The following is a 19,239-nucleotide window of genomic DNA, read 5'->3' on the forward strand; positions in this document are numbered from 1 at the left end:
CAGTTTGCGATTAGGACAGTCATATTAGGAAACTATAACAACTTGGATCAAGTAAGACATGTATGACAAAAGGGAATTCCAACTTTTACTTACCACTTGTTTTTGTCCAGATGATGAAGCTAAAGTTTGTTTCTAAAGAGCCAAAGCAGTGATATAGAACATTTGGGCTACGTGACCCGAAGTTTCTTTTGTTTTTGTTCATTATCAATGTCTATTGTCACTTTTTAATCCACACCCAGCATCCAATCAGAATTGAGTGTTAACCCAGACCAGAGTATAAATTAATTGAACCTGTGTTAACCAGCTTCTGAATTTGTTACCTAATATGCGGTGTGCTGATGGGACATTTTTGTGGACTAAATAAGACTTTGTTTTGATAGTAACAGTTACAGCAGCCGTCTAAATAAGTTTTTGTCAGACATTTTAGGATGTTTGTTGACATGTTTGTACGGTGGCCCAGAAGGGTCACAACACAACACATTAACTTTACACACAACGCATTAACTTTACACACAACACATTAACTTTACACACAACACATTAACTCACAACACAACACATTAACACACAACACAACACATTAACTCACAACACAACACATTAACTCACAACACAACACATTAACTCACAACACAACACATTAACTCACAACACAACACAATAACTCACAACACAACACAATAACTCACAACACATTAACTCACAACACAACACATTAACTCACAACGGAAGTAAAGCTGCAATGGAAGTGCTTTTATTCTGAAATTTCCACTGGGCTGAGTGGCTAACTGCCTAACAGAAAGTAACGTCACAGTGAGCTGTGGAGGGAGCATGATTTTCTACAAGAGAAGCTAGTAGCAGCGTTGCCAGATTGGGCGGTTTTGGGTGTAAATTTGCGGTCAAAAATGCATAATTTGGGCGGTTTTAAGGTCGGTTCAGCGGGTTTTTTCCCACTCATGAATATATAATAGCGGCCTACGTTAGGCCGTGTGGCTTTTGGAGTTCTACTGAAGCTCCGCAGAGCTTAATGGACCGGGCTCTCATCTAACCTGTTGTTGGGGGAGTGCAACGCCCCGCCTCTTAGAAATTGTGTTCATTAAAGCCTGACAGTGCGATCTCTCCACATTTGTCGTGTCAAGTGTTGGGGACCACGTGTGTGTGTGAGAGGAAGAGGAAGAGGGAGCAGAAGAAAGGAGAGGAGCGGGTGCAGGGACCAGTGTTGCCAGATTGGGCGGTTTTCCGCCCAATTGGGCGGTTTTGGTTCTAAATTTGCGGGTAAAAATGGCTTTGGGCGGGTATGCATAATTTGGGCGGTTTTAGGGTCTGTTCGGCGGGTTTTTCCCCTCATGAATACGTGAGGCTGGGTGGCTGTTGAAGTCTTATGTTCTGAAGCTCCGTGAACGCACCAGGCAGAGACGCTTAATGGGTTCTGTCACCTAACCTGTTGTTGGGGGTTTGCCGCCCCGCCCCTCCTCTTAGAAGTTGCGTTGTTTAAAACTGACACCGCGGTCGCGTGTGGGCGGAGCTACGAGCTAACGTTATGGTATGATCGCTGCATGTCTGTGTTTATCAGTGCATGGTAGACACGGAGAATGTGGAGAGATCAGGTTTAATATTTTGGAGAGTTCTACTTGGTAATCATGTTTCCATGTTTGAGTTCATGAGATCGTCCCAGAAAGTCTCTGCTTCAACTCCCGCAGGGAAAGCTGCGTATGAATCTGACGCCCGTGTTTCCATCTCTCTGACAGTTTGAAGCCAACGCCCCTCCTCCGCCTCTCTACCTGCTTTTCCGCTCCACCTGTTCACATCCTCTTTAGCTCAGAGTTGTTTTCCCCCGCGCTCCTCCAGTGTGTCCAACACAGAGAGCACAAAATACGGTCATCATAGCAGCAGGTTGACACGGTAGTAGTCGTGGCGCTTTGGCGCAAGCGCAGCACAAGGATGGAAGAGGTTATACATAGGTTATGGCGGGATAAGAAAATTAATGGAAGAAGGCCGGTCCGCTGAAGAAGTATTCAATACTGTACTCCTTTTATTAATAGTCTGAACTATCTTTGATTTTGAGAAATGTTTTATTTTGAAAAATCACCGCATTGGGTACTTAATCAGCCCAGTAGGGGAAAAAATCTTCAAAAGCTATATATTGTTGTTTCTCCCAATCATAGATAGATACATAGATTTGATTGTGCTTTTAGACTGGACAGGTAGCTGTGAAAAAGCCAGTCGAGTAATATCCCCTTTCTACATCTGTGATTTGTGAATGTGACATGATCCCCCCCCCCCCCCCCCCCCCCCCCCCCCCCGTTGGGCGGGTTTTTGCGGTGTCTGGCGGTTTTCAGATGACTTTTGGGCTGGAAAACTGTGACTCTATCTGGCAACACTGGCAGGGACTGGGAGGGTGTGTGGGTGGGTGGGGGGTGTTGGGGACCGAGTGAGTGTGAGAGGAGCGGGCTAAAGAAGGGAGAGGAGCGGAGCACGTGCAGCGACAGAGGGGGGGGTGAGTGAGAGTCCATGTAAACACGCAAATATACACGTATTGAGCACCCACATTCAAATATCTTGCACTCACATATTGTTGCACAAGTTTTTAAGTCTGTTTTAAGGCTCTACGTACAAAATACGCTGCAATTGAGCTTGTGTCAAAAGTCAAACTAGTTGAACTTTGGACTCTGATTTGGCTGTGACATATGGTTGATGTCTTTTTCAAAACAACAGAGCCAATGTTTTGTGGCATTTTGTGCCTAGCTGGAATTTTATGACACCAAGTCTGCCATATATCAGACATGACAGAAAAAGCCTGGAGCAAGATTCACGAAATTTGCACCAATTCCATATTTTGCACCAAACCTCTTCCTACTCTGAGTACATGCACTAGTAGAAGGCAGTGACAGACCTGTGTAAACACCATATGCTAAAAGCGCGTTCAAAAACCCACATTTCCTGTATTCTTGAACGTTCTACACATGTCTAGTGTGTACGTAGCTTGAGACAGGCTTAGTATATGTTGAATCTTTAGAGCAGGGGTCACTAACAAGCGGACGCAGATGCCGGGTCATACGGACCCAGACCCGGACCCAGATCCGAACTTGACCCAAAACTAATACGATGGGCCCCTCTATTCTAAACAGTGCAGCTCTTTCTGTCGTTACAGCCAACACATTCTCACTCCCAATTTGTCATGTATGGACGTATTTTTGAGGTTTTGGGTGTCCTCAACTCGCCGATATTTGAACATGCTGCCAGTTTCTATTAAACCAGAGGGCCACGACCCCCAGGCAGCAAACCAGTATCGGTTTGCCGTCCGAGGGCCACTTGGTACCGGGCCGCAGACAGGGAAAAAATGCAAATGCTAACCTTGATTCGTTTCGATTTTTTATTTTCCGATTAAGAAGGAAGTTTGCTGCTTTATATTTAGCCAACAAACTCCCAAAACAGTGGCCGCCGTCTGACCCCCACTCTCTGCTCTCAAACGCAAAGTTTTATTCTCACCTGTTGACCCCGGACCCTACATAATGCCATGTTACACTTTTGGTCAAAAAGTGTGTTGGGGGGTCAGGGGACTCCCACTTTGTTGCCATGGTGACCACGTTGTTGTTGTTTTCAGAGTCACTGCGAGAGCTGGTGGCTGTGGGGAGCCATTTTAATGAGCTTCTGCCCACTGTTTCTTTATCGTTCTGAGTTACTTTGATGGAATGGGCAGTTAATAAATGACCACATATCAAGGCACATTTGCATTCACCCCCTGAGCTTTGGGAATTGGTCTTCTTTCAAACTTTACTTTTGCAAAGCCAAAAATGAGATTTTGCTGTAGCGCCCGGGCTGAGATGGGACAGTGATGCGTACGCACGAACAGAAGCAGTGGCAGGATGTGCAAGAGGCGCCTGAAACAGCTGCTGCTTTCATTTTCGTCTTAGGAGCACATCTATTTTCTGGTTCAGTGCAGATAAGGTTCGAACAACGCTGAAGGTGTCCCACATCTCTGGACGAATCTTTGACTAAAACTCTTCAGCTAAGATCTTTTTTTACGGAGCTTGTGTGTCATGACATGCTGACAAAAATCAGTGATTTGTTTTGGTCTTTTTCTTTTTCGGCATGTCGATGCCGTTTAAAGGTTCAGAGAGCATTCTCTCTGCTTTTCCTGGAGGATGAAGATGACAGCGACGTTGTCCTCGCAGCTGTGCAGCTTATTAGACAGGCAGACTGACAGTGCAGCCTAGTGGTAAAGGAACGGAGCCTCACACATGAACACACACTGCAGATGAGGACAAAACAGCAACAGAGCATAACCACGTCTGAATGGATAGAACACGCAACCCTCTGTTTTTGTATGTTTTTGTGCTTCACTTGGCGCAGCCTTCAGCACCCCGCGTACACACAGGGCTCATCTGTACGAGCTGTGGGGGAAGCATTATAATGTCGCACAGAAAGCTCTGTGTGTGCAAGCGCTGAGGGGGGGGGGGGGGGGGGGTGTCAGGGTGGGACTTTGGCAGCCTCCGTTTGGCCTTGATACTCATCTTAACTAACTTGTACCTCCTTCCCGTGGCAAGCCAGCTGCATGTGTGTCCGCCCTCAAAATTCAGGGACAATTCCCGCTTAAGTTAGAGGGCGAGCTGGGACACAGGGTGGTGGCGCCGTGTCCCGAAGCTCAGTTTGGAATCTCTGGATGGCAGCAGAACTCTGAACGGACGTCCACTCCCTGTTTGTATTCGACAGCGATCCCTGTTTGAGAGAGCAGCTCACACTCAGGCTCCCATACCCATGTAGCTCACTGGAATTTCATCCCATTCAAGGAATTCAAACGACGACAACACAAATGCAGGATGCTCAATCCAAAAACGATATATTTTTTAAAACGTAATTTTTTTTTATTGCAAGACTGGCAAATCACCGTAAAACATTTTTGACTCTAAAGTTACAAAAATGAAAAACATTGGATGTTTACAAACATGAAAGTACAAAGTTATGACAAACATATGTTAATAATATTAAACATGGGAATTGAATATTTGTATAATTTTATTTCAAATGTATTAACAGACATGACAGAAACAGCTTAAATTAAAAAAAAAATTACAAGCCTTTACATTTTTATCATTGTAATTATGAATACTATAGAAAATAGTTTTACAACCCATATTTAATGAAATGACAAATCCCAAGTCAAAAATGATGTTTGTAACTATCACATATCAACCCAGATATCATAAAAAACGCATCAGTGTATATATTTTATTTAAATATAAATATATATATTTGTTTTACATTAAGTCCGGTTGAAGGACTAGACCAGATAAACAGTAGTTAAAGAATAACTAAGCACAATTAATATTAAAATCTAAAAAATAAAAAACAAAATCTGAAATTTTTTGACTAATGTCATAAATAAAAAACTATTCTTTGATATGTTTTTATTAGAGAACAGCTAAACTGGGGCTTTGAGTTATGGATCCTGGATGTCAATTTACTGATTTTTTTTTTTATTTCTCCATATACTAATATGTGTACACCTTTTGTGCAGATGTGTTAAACGGATCAATGCATCATCAAAACATTTCCAAAAGACAAACTCATAGCATGAGAAGGAGACAATGAGTGCAACCCCCAAGATCGATAATAATCGTTGTTCTTCAGCCTTGCAGCCATCAGGCAGTTCTCACTTCATCCCATCTGTCAGATATTTGCCACTGGGTAGGTGAGAGTGTGTTTGGGGTGGGCAGAAGACAAATGAGGGTAAATGACTCAGAGAGGGGTTTGTTTGGGGGATGATGTGTGCCAGCCTGTGACCCAGAGAGATAAACAGAGATTTGGCCCAGGCAGGTAGGACAGGAGCTCTCACAGCTGATTGGCTGCTGTGACTCTGACAGACGTGCCGGTCCCTCCCCCTCCTGGCAGCCTGCCGAAACTGCACATATGAATGTGTGTGTGTGCGAGGGAGCCGGCAGACTGAAGCGAGCCGCGGAGGCAGGCTCCAACTCCAACCCAATGAGCGCACAGCCCTCACACACAGACGCACACACCTCAACCCTGGGACACAAGAAGAGGAGGAAGAGGAAGGAGAATCGGAGGGAGAGACCCTGAGTGAGGCAGCGCGGGAGAGTGAGGGAGTCAGAGAGGGGGAGACTGGCAGGGTGTGAGGGAGAACACCATGGCTTCAGATCCGGGGCTGACTGCTATGCTTCTGTGGACTATATCCCTCCAGACTGTGGGCTCGGCGGGAACCAACGGCAACGAAGGTAAGGCTGCAAGGGGGTGAACTTCATCAGCTCACTCACACGCGAATGTGTCTTCAGGGGTCCGTGCATGAAGCCAAAGTTTGCTGAAAAGTCCTCTTTGGGTTTCATGACTGAGACTGGGTCGGCTCCAGCCTCTGCATTGAGGGGGATCTGCACCCCAAAGTTATCGGGGGGGACGTCGATCCCTGAGGCCAAATCTGGATTTGTCACCTTCATCTTTTCATCAAGTGATGCAGAACTGTTGTCACCCCTTCTCCAACTGATCCAAACACCCCCCCCCCACCCCCACTCAAGATCTCTTTGTGTGCCCCCTGTGTTCATGTGGGGTCGGGTCTCAGTGACAGCAGAGCAGCCGCCTCTCCTCCAACCCTGACAGGAGCTTTTAAACCAGAAGAGGATGTGGGAGGGACAGGGAGCATCGCCAGTGCAGGGGTGAGGCCGCCTCTGCTCCAAATCTGAGCGGCCTAAGGAGAGTCTGGGCCGCCTGAGGTCACACAGAGCAGGAAGTGAGAGACGCGCTGCCAGAAAAACTGCAATCTGGATGTCAGATTTTATTTCCCTGTCCCGCAGCGTAAAGGAGGAGGTCTCACCATCGACTTCATCCTTCTGTTTTTCAGGCTTTTGCCCCCTAGATTCATGTCTGCGATGTCTTTTATTACTACAGTTTGGTTCCCTGTTGATTAATAAACACCATAACTCGCAATATCAAAACCTTATTTCAGAAAAAGAGATGAGAGAAATCCATTTTTAGTAATGAACAAGTTTCATTCATATTGTCTGTCGAGGTTTAATCTTCATAAATCCGAACACAAAAACAAAAAATTGTTCTAACATTTAAAAAAGCCACATGTAACAAAAGCCGCAAACAGTATTGCTGTTGCCTGAAAAAGAAGAAACTTTTGAAAAACATGAATTAAAAAATATAAAGGAAATGTGTCCAAATTAGCTCTGGATGTAAGTGCAATGTATTAAATATTAGGTTTATTTTAGCTTAGAACCAAGAAGGTGCTCAACTGCAACAGGTATTGTAAATGTTCTTGTATTTTTGCACAATTTATTTGAAATTTTCCCAAATTAGTTTGCCTAGGAGGTTACATTTTCTCACCTAACTTAAAGCTTCAATGCAACACATCAATTGTTCAAAAATGTTTAAACATTTTTCTTAGCTTCCTGTTCCTAATTTTTTACATAGTAAAAAAAACTATTTACATAGTAAAAAATTAGAAGTTGGAATTTCCTTTTGTTGTCAATCTTTGTTGCCCTCAAGCGTCCGTTAAACGCCTTTAGTGGCACCGATGCGCTACGACTGTTTATGTGTGGACACACAGTGCAAGTGTGTGTGAATAATAAGGGAGGGGGGTCACAGCCTGAAGAACACAAAGGAAAAGACGAGTAATGTCTGAATATTTTATGACGACTCTGCCTGAAATATGAAATCTCACACTGATTGCTGATTCACTTTGCTTTTTAATGTCGAGGAACAAAAGAAAGCAGGTAGCGTCAGAACCAGAGCAGCATGAAGGTCAGCTGTCTTTTATTTAGTTCTTTTTGCAGTTCCATCTTTTTCTTATTATACAGCACAAAAAAATTATATGAAATTGCTTAAAATATGTCTGTTTTTAAATAAGTCACAGTTTTTAGAAAGTTGTAAATAAGATAGAAAGTTTGTTTAAAAGCCAAAAAATAAAAAATAAAATAGGAAAAATAGCAAATTTTTTAAAACTTTTGAGAAATTTTATATTATCATTTTGGTGAGCCGCCATAAACAGTCCAGGCAAAGGAAGGGAGAGAAGGAAGAGAAGAAAAAAAAAGGAATGAATTTCAAGACATTTACAACGAAAAAATGAGGAAGAACAAAAAGATCTCCAAAATAAAAGTTTTTAAATTTTCCGCAAAGATGTTACAAAAGAATTTTACTTAATCATTTTTATATTTTTAATGCAATCTCCTAAAAAGTACACATTTTTACAAAAATAAAGGTTTTTCTCTTTTTTAGTTGCTAAATGTAGCAGAAGCTGTAATGTCATCCGTCACTCAGACAAAGCAACAACCATTAGCATCACAATTAAAACATACTGAATTTATTTTGCACTATTACAACATTTGATCAAATCTTCATATTTTGTTTAAGTGTTGTATGTTTGTATCAACTGTGTTGCTACTAATTGTAATCCTTAAATGAAAATGTAACAAAAGGTTATTTTTTGGGTCTGAGTTTTCAGCTATTCTAAACATCAGTAGGGATTTTGGTTTATTTATATAATATAGTGCTGCAGAAATGCCACTTATAAGGAATTCTTAGAGAGAACAGTCTGCCGAGGAACTGAAGTGCAGGGTTTGTCGGTTTGAAAACGTTCATCTGCCTGAACGTTTGTCTGCTCCGTCCCTGATTCAGCTCCTGCTCGTAGTTCCTTCAGGTTGTTGTCTACAGCGAGGAACATGAAAAGACTCGTGTGGGGAGCAGGCCTCTCTGCTAATGAGCAAACTGTAGGTGGATGATTATTGCAGCATACCTTTGCTGCAGGAGGACCAACAAGGGAAAAACGGAGCCAACGGCAGGCACATAGTCGAGATTTGGTTCCTTTTTTCTGCATTTTTTTTATCCTCTGAACCTTTGATTTAGAAGAAGAAGCAGCTGCACCGCTGGGAGTTGCACTTTGTTTTTTTGTCACTTTGTAATAAAAGGCAAAGACAAATAGTTTCTGCCCGTGACAAAAGAGGTTTTGATTTAGATCAAAACAGGTTGGCTGTGAGGCGGTGGCGAGTATTGATCCCTCCACAGTCAATCGAAAACCTGCCGTGTGTTAAACAATGTCATAGGAGAAACTATTAATATTTTTGAACAGGAGCATTTGCAGATAACAGACGGAGAACAGGGACTGAGCAATACGGGAAGCTGAAGATGCTCGAGTCTTGTTGCTCAAGGGCACGTCTGCAGGCTTCCCAAAAGGCAGAGAAGCTTTCCTTCACACTTTTTTTTTTACACTATAGCGCATGATATAGATGTTTCTGTTCATGCTATGGCTAAACTAAGCAGCCCATCAAAAACAGAGTAAGTGACAGACTCTTCAAAGGTTAAAACCCCACTGTCCAAAAAGTTGCACGCTAGCTTGATTTTCGATGTGAAACTGTGTGTGTTTGGGTAAGACTGCGTCTGTCTGTGTGACCATTGATCCAATGTTTACCCGCCATGATCTGTTTTAAACTCATAGCTTATCTTTTTGCATTACAAACAGGTAAAAAGTGCTAAAAAAATAAAAATAAATAAAAAATCTAATTGGTGAATTGAAGGTCTAGTCAGTCCGAGCTCATGCTTTGTAGGTATGGAATTGATGGAAATCTGCTTTGTTCATAAGCACTTTAAAAACAGCACTTTTGCTTATATGGATTTTGATTAAAACGAGAAACAAGGAATATTCAGATAACTGCCATAAAACATGTAGTTGTCCCTTCTTTATTGTTGGAGTTGTGTTTTGGAAATAATTTCTCCCTTGTTTAAACTCAAAAGTTCAAACCTTTAAAGAAAAATAAATCCAGTGTTACAGAATAAACCCGAAGATTATTTTTGCAAACATTCTTTATAGGACACACGACATGGAGGCAATGGAATGACAATAGTCCACTGTTAATCAGCACGCAGAACATAATGTGATGTTGTTGGAAAAAAATTAAAAAAAGGATGAAAAATTGCACAAAAAAATATCTTCAAACAGTTAGTGTGTTAATACGATAGCGTTTTAGGGCCACCAAAAAAAAAAAAAGTAAAATTACGAGATTTTATCTTGTAAATTTAGGAGATAAAAAGTCGTAAATTTACGTGTTTATATCTCATAAATTTACGATTTATAATCTTGTAAATTTACGAGAAAAAAGTCACAGATTAACAAGGAGAAAACGTTTTCCGTTTATCGGAGCCTAGCTTGAAGATGAAATATGTGGAGCCTTGTGTGAAGCTTTATTTCCGGATTATAGTTTTAAAACACAAAGAGATTCTGAACCTTTTTGCGACTCAAAATCAGATTATTCTCAGTGGAGCCAGCTTGGTAAAGCGGAGTTTCATATATAAAATAAGGAGCTCAGAGACACGTTTGGGTGTAGAGGATCGCTGCAGCCTTTATTCTCCTTTTCATTCACATAACGAAGTTCATTTGTCACCTTACGTCCTGAACCTAACATCAATGCAGAAGTAAACAGTGTTACATACGCCCACTCCTGCAGATGAAGCGTCCCGTTTCAACATAAAACAACAAAGAAAAATGAAAATATTCTGTTAAAATTAGCTTAAGAACGTTGAAAGTGCCAAAAAGTGCTGCTCCTCGGATGGAAGCGTCACACAAACGTAGAGATCTGGTCTTTGGTAGAGGAAAGAACGAATTCAAGTGGACAACTGCCTGCAGGGATACCCGGCCGATGACGGCTTCATCGGGCTGCAGAGATCCTGCAAACCAACCATCAATAAATAAAACGTTAATAAATTGTAAATCAAACAAATTAACTTCCAACATCTGAAACGTTATCAATAAACATTCAGCTCACCTGTTCAACAAAGTTTAGTCGGTCTGCTCTGCTGCTGCGCGGCGTTCACCTGCTGCTGTGCATGCTCACTTCCACTTTAATGGTAAATTTACGAGTTTTTTCCCAATAAATTTACGACTTAAAATCTCGTAATTTTACTTTTTTTTTTTTGGTGGCCCTAAAACTCCGTCGTATGTTAAAGTGAGAGACCACTGTGGGTAAAAAAAAGGGGGAATCTGTACGAAGTCGCAGGTGGCCTGCACCAATTATAAAGAGGTCTTAGACCGTTTAGTAAGCCATACAGCAAAAACAGACATTTTTCTATGGGCATGCTGAGGTACAGGTTATAGTAAACAGTCGCACAGCATGTGAGGATAAGTAAGAGTGAAGTAGGCGAGGTGCAGTCACATCGTACTTATTTTTTTTTAACCGCCTAAATCCTGTGGACTGTGTAAGGAGCCTGTTAGCGCTGGTTGCGATAAGTGCGCGTTCTTTCCACGCAGCCTGACTGTTAGAAAGGAGGAAATTAGACAGAGTGTGTGGGTGTCCTATGCGCAACAACGCATCACCTGCACACCCCGTGCTTGTAGCATTTGCACGCGGTCAGTTACTTATGATTAGAGTGTGACGCACGACGGCATCACCCGAATGTCATAAGTGGGTTATCCACAAATACTTGATGATACACTTACCACACCCACGACAATGGGACGTTCCCTTTTCATGACGTCCTTTAAGGTGACCACATGAGGCTCAACAGCAAGATGCCCCTGCACTCCCCCTAAGATACAACCGCTCCTTCTCCATGACCCACCATGGTCACCACAAAAACCCGCAGCACCCGTACAGGTCAATCCCTCCTATCCGTGCATGTGATGAAAGCTTAAAGTTAAGTAAAAGACAAATGTGTTTTTAAAACAGTTTATAAATTACACATTTAGCCAGTCTGGCTGAAAAAAGATGGCAACAAATTATCTCTGAATTTACTATTTGTTTTGGATAGAAGGACGTTGAAGTTTTAGTTGTGTATTCAGATCGAAAAAAACAAATAAAGACACGCAACGGTTATTGCAAATACCTCTGCAGCATCGTCGTTTTTCCATGACTGTTTGATTTAAAATAACATACAGGGTGAGCTTTTCCCATTTTCTTTGTCAACTGATTTTCTTGACACAGGTTGGAGACCTTGGCTGGCCTGCTCAACCCCTCCCATCCCTCTTCCCTTCCCCAGGCACCTGTCTTTATCAAGCATAGGTCTTGTTATCCATCCGTTGACATAAATACAGGAGCTTCCAGATCGATATGTCTTCCTGAGCTGGAAAGGGCCAGGCCTTCTAAAGCAAGGGCCTCTCCTGAGCCCTTTTCACCCATTATTGGGAGCAGATGCTGGCTGGTCAGAGATCAAAACCCCGCTGTAGGCTCTGCTGAGCTCTATGACCGCACCACTACCGCTAACTTACGATTTTGCTCACTGATGAAAGGTTGGCTGCAGGTTTCTAGAAACAGCTGCAGGTGATACTCGAAACAACTCTGTAATGATCTAGCGTTTGGTTAGCAAGAAAAGAAAAGAAAAAAAAGGCTGCACGGTTCAAACTGAGAAAAATGGAAGTAAAGAAAGCAACATTGTGGGAGAAAGTGAGATCAAGGAAAGCAAAGATGGGGGATGGGGGTTCTTCCATCCATCGCAGGCATTTTTATTGCAGACAGCGTCTGGCTGATAATTAGCTGCTCTCAATTCCTTTCAATTTATTAAAGGATTTAAATGTTCATTAAGTGTAATAGAAGCCTAGTGAAGGTCTAATATGCTCCGAAAAAGCCGGCAAACCTGCCAACCAGTTCCAATTGCAGCAGTAACAAAGAGCCATCCAGCTAATAAGGTCAAACTGCGAGTTTGCGCTTCATCTCAGTCAAAGAGCGAAAACACTCAGAGCTCAGTCTGTTCATTCAAGTCCTTCAGCTGTGCATCAAAATTTACTTTTATTTTCCAGTTAGTCACTGTGGCTTGTTGAAGACGAAAGATCAAGGCGTTCAGACAAATTTCCAAAGATAATCAGCTATATTTTTAAAGAAATACAAATCGTATACACTGTTACAGTTGCAGTTAATATGTAAGTACTAATTGAAAATATCCTAGTTTTTGTAAACAGTGAGGCTAAATTATGCATTTCTATTGTTTAGCTGGAAGCAACTGACTAATTAATTAACCTGGAATAAAAAGTTTGCAGATCATTCTACTGTTTGTTTCTTTCTAAATCTTTTCCCTTCTTTATTTTACAACTTTATTCATATTTAAAAAAAAAACATTTTGTAACAACACAAACAGAACTAAAGAAGGCTGTGAACAACAAACACTGTAATTTCTGCAGTAACAATGAATTAATCCTACTCACTGCATCCTTTCTGAATGCACTGTGGTCCTACAGAGGAACGACAATAAAGTTCAATTTGAGCTCAAGTTAATTTTACTCATGTTACTTAAGTCAAATATTAAAATACGTTTTATAAAATAAAACCAGAATAATAAAAATTCACAGAAGAAAAAATTCACAGTGGAGGCAAACACCTTTTCCTTGTACAAGCCATCCCATTATGTAAAGTTAGACATATTTGGACCTCTTAAATGTTACTACAGGTCCGCTGTATTTATTGAGGTCGTCCCACCTTGCCTATTTGTTTTCCACCGCAGAAATATTACAGCTATATTTAAAATTATAATGTAAGAAATTAGCACCATTCTCTTAAAACGCTTAGGTCCTGGTTTAAATCTAGACTGGGATTTTCCTGTGTGGAGTTTGCATGTTCTCCTCGTGCATGCATCGGTTTTCTCTGGTAACTCCTGTGTCTTGCCACGGTCCAAAAACATTCTTCACCAGGAAGGAGTGTATTTGATTTTGTGGCGACCTGTCCTGGGCGCACCCTGCCTTCACCCAACAGTGGTTGGGATAGGCTCCAGCAACTCCTGGACTGTGTAAGGGATTCAGCGGTCTAAGAAAATGCATGGATGGAGTAAAAAGTTGCCTTTAAAAATGGGAGCATGCTTTGTTTACTAGCTTGAAGGGATGATGTGTAAAGAACCATTGAAGCATGTGTGTGCTATTTTCTATGCATGTTTAAATACTGGAATTATTGCTTTGGATTTTGAAATTCTTCCAGATTGGTGGCAATGATTATTCCAGTCTTAAAGATTAGGTTTTTATTTGATCATCATTTTGGTTAGCTGTAATGATAGGCTTGGACTTGGGGAAAGCTTTCAAATGTTGCTTTGACTTATTAAATCAGTGCTGCCAGTGGGAGTCTTTGTTGTGAAGCCACCATAAATGTTATTATAAAATACAACCAGAAAAAACAAACAAACTAAAAAAAATAAAATATATCTATGTATTTTCTTCACTACCTTAATATATGCATTTGTGTGAATTCATATGTGGATATATGAAATGTGTTTTGTTAAATTTCAAACAGTTTATTTTATGTTTTTTTTAAGAACAATTAAACTATTAAGTAAGCTCTTTATTTAAATTTTTTTTCCGAGTAATTGATCAAATTTGAATTTAAACAAATAAAATGATTAAAGTTGTGTTTAAGGTTGATTTATGGTCAAATTTGTATTAGATTTCAATTTTAATTTTTGTTTGTGTCTTCTGAAATCAACCCGTTTTAGAAAAATAGTAAATAAAAATGACACTGTTGTTTGAATAAACTTAAAACAAAGCTAGACTTATTTAAAGTAATTTCCCTTTTTGCTTAGACTTTTCAAAACAAAATGCACTTTTCTTATTTAAGCATGCCAACATTTGATTTCAAGGTTTTGATTTAACTTTTCTTTAAAAAAAATAAAAGGAAAGGATGACCTGAAAATTCAGGTATCATGGCATATTACATTTCAACACAATGCATTAGAATTAAGTCACAAAAATATGAATTTCATGTAGGGAAGCAAAAATAACATTGCAGGTTTCTGTAAACATTCTGGGACTTCTGAAACAAATAGAGGACATGCTTTGAAACGGGTTTGTCCTTCATCTTGACACATACATGATACTAAGGATGATTTATAATTAATAAAACATATTAAAATATTATAATTAAACCAATTTTCATTAAAAAAAAAGATTACAAACAGCAAGCAGTCTACTTGAAAGGAGTAAATATGGAATGAAAAATAGGCTGTTTCAGGTTCCATTTTGAGCATCAGACTTAACCTACATACTGTATACTTTTTCCATAGTTTATTGCAGGTACTAAGACTATGCTTACATTTAAACTATAGCTCATGTAGGTGCATAATCTATCTGCATAAAAAGTATTCTTAAAATTACACATTTGTAATGAATTTATTTTATTTTAGTGGGTCAGGTAAATGTAAAGCTTTCGGACAAAGTTTCACACAAAAACCTTCATACCCTTGATGCCTGAATTTATTTCCAGTTATGAAAAACAAACAAAAAAATAGTAAATAAAAAATCACACGTTTTTGCTTTCAAGTAGATACTAATTTAAGCTCATTTTGGAGCCAACGTGGTTTGATGCATGTTTGCATCAAAGTCATGGATCATGGCTGCATACCAGTGGCAGTGCAGAAACTGCACGTTGCTGAGCAGTCTGCTCAAAGTAAGTCCTGAAGAATAACATAAAGATTCGGATAGACAAACTTTGATAAAGCAAACTTATCTAAAAATAATAAAATGTTAATACTTGGGTTACAATATATACAGTATAGACCAAAGGTTTGGACACATCTTCTCATTCAAATGAATGGGAAGATGTGTCCAAACTTTTGGTCTGTACTGTACATGAAACATTGCTGCATTTGTAGGGTCAATGTTGAGAGGTAAAAATTGACTGTTTACGGCTCCGTGGAAATCTACAGTTAACATAGTTTGCAGGTGGACTGTTCCCAAGTAATCTAAATACTGAGGTATGGTGTAATGAGGCCCAAACTATATCGCGATGCGGGCTGATGGATGTCTCCGGGGGCTTGTTTCATTAGGAAATAATACATTTTACAGCCAGTAATCTGTCCATACATCACAGCTATGATGCAATTAATATCTGCTGGGGGAGGGTGTGGAGGTGTGAGGAGATGACTCATTTATCAGATTATGGAAATCCGGACATGCCTGCACACAGATGCAAACATCAGCACACACCGAGGCGCTACTAAATTGGGTAATTTACAATAGAAATGGTCTAAAGAACCAGAAGTGTGCGTTAAACTTAAACAAAGTTACAAATCAAAGGGTGTTTAAAAAAAAAAAAAAGTTTTTAAAAGTCGGTTTCAATATATTGCATCAGTCTCTGCCTCACAATTTACCCCCTGAAGTAACCTTTATATTAAAGAAAGGATATGGAAAAAAAAGACAAAACGGTTAAAAATACTCTCTCCTTGTTTAGAGGACAGAACCATTTGTGAGGTAAATGAAGCCTAAAAAGAACCGGTGTCCGTCCTGACCTTCTGACTTCAGCGCCGTTCTGTACTTTTACCGCCATAATGTCAACATTTCACATGAAATTCTTCATTACCTTATGACACATCCAGAATGTAAGGGAAATAGTTTATTTCAAGCACTAAAACAGAAAAATAAAAATAAAAAAGACAAAAAAAAATTATCTATACTATTAATCATGACTTGATTGAAAAATTATAGAAGGCTATTATATTCAATTTATAAAAAGGAGCAGGTGTTCTTTGTTCTAATTTTGTCGTGTATTAAAAAAAGAGATGATTTTTGTGCCAATTTATAGCTTTTCAACTTTTTACTTCAAGTTTTCTTACAGTTTTCATGAGCATATGAGGTTAGTGCCCAGCTTGTTCGTAGTTTTTGTACTTTACTTTTGTAGTTTGTAAAAAATGAACACAAAAAAATTTGAATGAAAAACATCCTTTTTTTTAAATTAAATTCTACAGGGCCCCTAAAGGGACAACAAAGAAAAAAAATCAAGGTAAAAAAAACTAAACAAAGTAATAAAATACGAAGCCCCTGAAAGGTCATAGAAGGAAAAAAAAAACAAAAAAAACAATACTGGTTTCTAGTGCACACAAGAAAGCATCTGGTGTTCATCAGACAGTGAGAAAGGAAAAAAAAAATCTGAGATAACATAACGCTAACACCGGGCATTGTTTCACGTTAAGAACTCTGAAAAGGTCTCCTGTGCTCAAATGACCACTTCCTTTCTTGTGGGCACCAGTTAGTTTCCCGTCTGCACCAGGGCTAATTTTTTTTTTACTTCTATGTCCTTTCAAGGCCGTACTAATCTAATTATGATTGTCAATCCAATTAATTTCAAATAATTTCAAAAAGCAAACACACGCATCATAGAAATATAATGAGTCATCATAATAGACCAATAAAACAATCAGAAAGATACTTTGGCGTAATCGCTACACTGACAGAGCAAAAGGTGAAACTGTAGGCAGCTCCAGCATGAAACCTGCAGAGGAGCCAGACGCACGGCGGGCGACCATCCTCGGTCTTCAGCAGGACAAAGACATAAATGCAGATGCAGAATGTCAGCCGATGCAGCTACTGAATGTGTTGGTAACATTCTCTGACAAACAGGAGAACAAAGCCTAATATCAGCATTCATCACTTTATGGAGTATATTCACACAAAACACATCAAAACATCAGGAGAAAGCTCAGCTTTGTGGAGATTATAACACAATTTCAGCATCACTAGAGTAATCTTTACAAAGAATTAAATCATTCCAAAAGAATATATTTACAGCAAAATAATCTAAATGCTTTGTGTCACAGAATGGAAGGACCCATCTGTGTTGAAACCTCACTAAACAGGACACAAAAACAGGTTAAAAGGCAAACTGACTTTAAGGCTAATATTCCACTAACTTTAGGGGTTAAGAGTTTTAATTTTCACTAATCTTTTTATTTACATATAATGTGGACATCAAGTTACAGTTATTTTAAGTCTGTAAACCCTCTAACTACACACTTTACACACTTTTCTCAGACAGACTTTAACATTTTCACACTTTTTTTTGTTTAAACTCTTAAAGTCCAGAAAAATAAATACAGTATTAAAAAATAAAACATCTACTCAGGATCGAAGATTAATGTAGATTAATCTAACTGAATCAGCAGGCTTTCAGGACACAGTTGTAAGAAAAGAATGCAAAATTGCACTGAAACAAAAAAGAACTATGCAGAGATCTCAACACAAAATGTATTTAATGTGGTGAATTCAAAGTTAATTAAGTTTCACTTTTTGACACATGCCTGGGTGTGAAATTTGTTCTCGGCATTTGTCTCTTGCAGCCATGAATCCTTTGGTTTAAAGTCCCTCTCCAATCATCTTTTGATCTTTTTAAAAAGTGTTCCCAATGATCTTTTAATTATGATTATGCTGTTTTGCTGTGTCGTTTTCTAGGACATAGTTTCTGCAGAGGAGTTAATTTAAAATTGGTCTTTGAGTTGTAGGCGGCAATGCTGGCGTGCAGTAAGCCCACCCCCACATCCCGTCCCCCATCTGCTTACACGCTCTGCAGCAAGCTTACAGCCCCTCACAACTCCGACCCAACATTACCGGTGTAACAAATAATGTCAAGCAATATTGGAGCTATCCAGCCGTACAGCTTAGGCGAGGAAAACAAAGACGTACATGGATCTAGTCTTCTGCAAAGTGGATGCATCAGAATGGAGCAGAGCAGGGAGCATGTAGCCACTGACGGTAGCATCATTGTTAAAAGCTGTTCACAATCGTTTTGTTTTTGTCTGCTCCTGATTCACAACAATATCAATAAATAAATAGTCAAAAATGCTATTTCAATCTTGATTTTCTTCGTACATGTCCTCCATCATCAGAAAAATTAAACAAGAACATGTTAAAAGCACCAAAAACCACAATTTTCAATGAAGTCTGTCTTTGGATCTTCATTGTGGCTGAGTGTAAAGCATAGGCACTGGGTCCTGTTTTACAGTCATTGGTTTGTATCATATTTGACATTTTTACTTTGAATTGGTACAATAAACATTTCTGAAAATGTTTCAAATCTAAAATTCATAATTGTAATTATCCAATTAGACGGTGAAAAATGTATGTAAAGTCCCAATGAGCCTCCTTATGTTGCCAACCAAACCTAAAGCCTCTTCCGAATGAGCCTCAAGTCAAATCTCCCATCTGAGCTTTAGGTGGAGTCAAGTATAAAGTTTAGAAAAAGACTCCGACACACGAGACATTAACTGACTGGAAGTATCACCATTCATCATTAAGCACAAACCAGGGATGATGAGAGCTTTTCCTGTTAAACATCAGCTCTCTGAAATGATGAGAAGCACTGAAGAGTGTGAAACAGAGACATACAGAAAGGAGCTGACAGCGCCGGGGCCCACGGGTGGGAGAGGCTCCGGCTGAGAAAATAAATAAAGAATAGATGTAATTTTATTTATTAAAGCCGGGGATGAGAGAGGAGCTGCTTTGGAAACATCTGAGAGTTCTCTGGTTTGGGGCTGCGCGCCTGCATTAGAAAGCAT

At 39.7% G+C, this 19,239-nt stretch overlaps 1 protein-coding gene across 8 annotated transcripts in view; it reads left to right on the forward strand.

Moving 5' to 3' along the window:
* Positions 1–5,937: 5,937 nt before the first annotated feature.
* The window catches only part of epha8 (eph receptor A8), a 128,995-nt gene continuing 115,693 nt past the window's right edge, over positions 5,938–19,239 (forward strand). For 7 of the 8 annotated variants that reach the window (XM_023955115.2, XM_023955119.2, XM_023955116.2 and 4 more), the window contains exon 1: positions 5,938–6,233. In XM_023955115.2, coding sequence (XP_023810883.1) covers positions 6,146–6,233 — 88 coding nt within the window. In that variant the 5' untranslated portion in view covers positions 5,938–6,145. The remainder of the gene's footprint in view (positions 6,234–19,239) is intronic. The other variant, XM_078948081.1, reaches the window with a different exon arrangement.

The sequence above is a fragment of the Oryzias latipes genome, chromosome 5 (genome assembly GCF_053564925.1).
Source record: "Oryzias latipes strain Hd-rR chromosome 5, Olatipes_Hd-rR_3.1".
In the NCBI taxonomy this organism is placed as follows: Eukaryota; Metazoa; Chordata; class Actinopteri; order Beloniformes; family Adrianichthyidae; genus Oryzias; species Oryzias latipes.